The sequence below is a fragment of the Octopus bimaculoides genome, chromosome 11, assembly GCF_001194135.2.
Source record: "Octopus bimaculoides isolate UCB-OBI-ISO-001 chromosome 11, ASM119413v2, whole genome shotgun sequence".
Lineage (NCBI taxonomy): Eukaryota > Metazoa > Mollusca > Cephalopoda > Octopoda > Octopodidae > Octopus > Octopus bimaculoides.
The window spans coordinates 53,391,864-53,394,745 of record NC_068991.1 but is presented as its reverse complement, the minus strand read 5'-3'; the positions used below and the strand labels follow the sequence as shown (position 1 = coordinate 53,394,745).

The following is a 2,882-nucleotide window of genomic DNA, read 5'->3' as shown; positions in this document are numbered from 1 at the left end:
CCTGACAACCAGTGTTATATATACAGCTTCTTACCACACAGCTGTATAAGAAATATATATATATATATATATATCATTGTACAATTGATTGATAAAGTAGCAAAATTGTTTCTCAAGATGATAGGGCACAGACTATTGCAGGTAGCTTTACTTGAAATACTCGTACCTAACTCTGAACAGCCAGATAAATTGAGGCACATGGAATAGTTTCCTCCAGAGCTAGACTACAAAAAAATATCACAGTAGGTATGGCTGTCTAGTACAGGAGTTTGCTTCCTAACCACACAGATCCAGGTTAGTCTCACAGCATGGCACCTTGGGCATGTGTCTTCTATAGCCTCAAGGGCTAACCAAAGCCTTGTGAGTGGATTTGGTAGACGCAAACTGAAAGAAGCCTATCATGTGTATATATCATCATCATCATTTAACAGTCATTTTCTATGCTGGAGTGGGTTGGATGGTTTGACCAGAGCTGGTAAGGCCAGGGGCAGCACCAGACTTCATTGTCTGTTCCAGCATGGTTTCTACAGCTGGATGCCCTTCCCAAAGCCAACCACTCCACGGAGTGTACAGAGTGCTTTTTATGTGCACCAGCACCAGTATGTGTGTGTGTGAGTGTGCATGCAAGGTACATGTATGTATGTCTATTTTTGTCCCCCACCACTGCTTAATAACCAATGTTGATGTGTTTATGTCCCTGTAACTTAGCAGTTCAGAAAAAGACCAATAGAATGAGTACCAGGCTTATTGAAAAATGAGCACTGGAGTCAATTCATTTGATTAAAAATTCTTCATGGCAGTGCCCTAGCATGGCTGCAGTCTAATGACTGAAACAAGTAAAACATAAAAGACAAATAAGAACCTCATAAACCAGTAGCAGGCGTGATGAGCAAACCATCAATAAACTGCCTCTTTGATTCAACAAACAACTATTTTATGGGAGTTCTGCCAGATATTTGTTTACAAATGCTATTTTTCAAATAGTCTGTTTAAATGGTAAGACACACTTTCTCTTGAGGTCAATATAAACTATGATCGATGAAAACTATTGAACAGTAGGCATTTGGAAGAACAAGTACATTAGATTTATTGACTGCTCAACAGGGAAATTTTAAAATCAAAACTTCAGTATTTTGTAATATCTGAAATATACCTCTGCCACAGATTTTTGTAACTAGAGGGGTAATTTGTTAAACTTATTTATATATCCAGGAGGTATGTGGTCCTGTGTGGTTAGGGTGCTGTACTCATGATTGCAGGATCATGGTTTTGATTCCCAATCCAGGCAGTGTGTTGTGTTCTTGAGCAAAACACTTCATTTCACATTACTCCAGCCCAGTCCAGCTGTAAATGAATAAGTTTGCAATGGACTGGCTTCTTGTTCAAGGGGGGAATGTCATGGTCTCAGTCATTTATACAACATGGAAACTGGGCGACCAGCCCTATAAGTTCAAGGACTCAATACAGTAATGTCTAGGGGTTAATAATGACGATGATGATGACAACAATGATGATCATTCGTGAACCCAAACAATACTAGGGTCTTGATGATTTTAGAATAAAACAAAATCCTTGGCATAAGTTGCTCCTTACCAGCTTGTTGATCTTTATAAGGGCACTCCCAAAGATGACTCTGAAGTGCACTTCTAGGCCCTTGAAACACACATCCTAAACTTGCTTTGATGCATTTCGTTACAGCACCACGACACCTGAAAAATAATAAAAGTAATTCTGTTACAAAAAAAACCCTTCAATAAATGCTTTATACACCCTAATACATTATCTTGAATTTTATATTGGAGCAACTCATGCAAGCATGGGGAAAAAAAAAACAAGTAAAATAATGTTGTTTATTATATATATATATATATATATATATATATATCAGTTCAAAAAAGGAAAAAAACAACAACAAAAAGCAATAACGTGAGGACGTGATACAGATTGTGTTACTAGACGCTCAGGAAAGGATATATATATATATATATATATAGTGTGAGAGAGAGAGAGAGGGAGGGAGAGAGAGAGAGAGAGAGAGAGAGAGAGAGAGAGAGAGAGAGAGAGAGAGAGAGAGAGAGAGAGAGAGAGAGAGAGAGAGAGAGAGAAAGAGAGAAAGAGAGAGAGAGAGACTCTTTGTAACTGGCCCTGCATTGCTTTGTTGCAAGCAAGGACTCTTTTAATCCAAGTCTAAGGGCAAGATAACTCTGAAAGAAACCTCTAAAGAAGAGATCACCTTGTAACTGTGGTATGCAGGTAGACACACTAACATGCACATAGACACAATCTGATATCCAGCAGACTCTATTCACAGACTAAATGATAACCAATCAACAGTTAGCCTCACTCATCACCTCACATACAATCATCATATCTTCTCTAATCTATTCGCTTTCAGTTATAGGGGTCACTCTAGGTCATTTACTCTTGCACATTACAAGGTGACCACAAGTCTTAATGCCATGACAAAAAAAAATACAATATACTTTTTAAAGCAGTTGGTGTTAAGAAGAGCATCCAACAGTAGAAACCATGTCAAAGCAGAAAACAGAGCACAATGCAGTCCTCCAACTCATCAGAGCCTTGTCAAACCATCCAGGCTATGCCAGTATGGATGACAGATGTTAAATGATGACAATAGGTAGGCATTGTGTCAGCAACTCAACACTGCAAGTCACCATCTCAACAAACATATGCAGCAGAGAGACAGTAGATGTGGGACAGAAGTGGGACAAAGTCAGAGTGAAGAGCTAAAGACAAACACTACAGGATTCTAGATAAAAAGGGATGAAATGAAGTTGCAGGAATGGGTGAGAGAGAGAGAGAGAGAGAGAGAGAGAGAGAGAGTGTGTGTGTGTGTGTGTGTGTGTGTGTGTGTGTGTGTG

At 39.0% G+C, this 2,882-nt stretch overlaps 1 protein-coding gene across 1 annotated transcript in view; it reads right to left on the bottom strand.

Moving 5' to 3' along the window:
* Positions 1 to 2,882, bottom strand: part of LOC106874566 (ligand of Numb protein X 2) — a 65,102-nt gene that overhangs the window by 22,253 nt on the left and 39,967 nt on the right. The window contains exon 4 of the mRNA XM_052971989.1: positions 1,594 to 1,709. Coding sequence (XP_052827949.1) covers positions 1,594 to 1,709 — 116 coding nt within the window. The remainder of the gene's footprint in view (positions 1 to 1,593; positions 1,710 to 2,882) is intronic.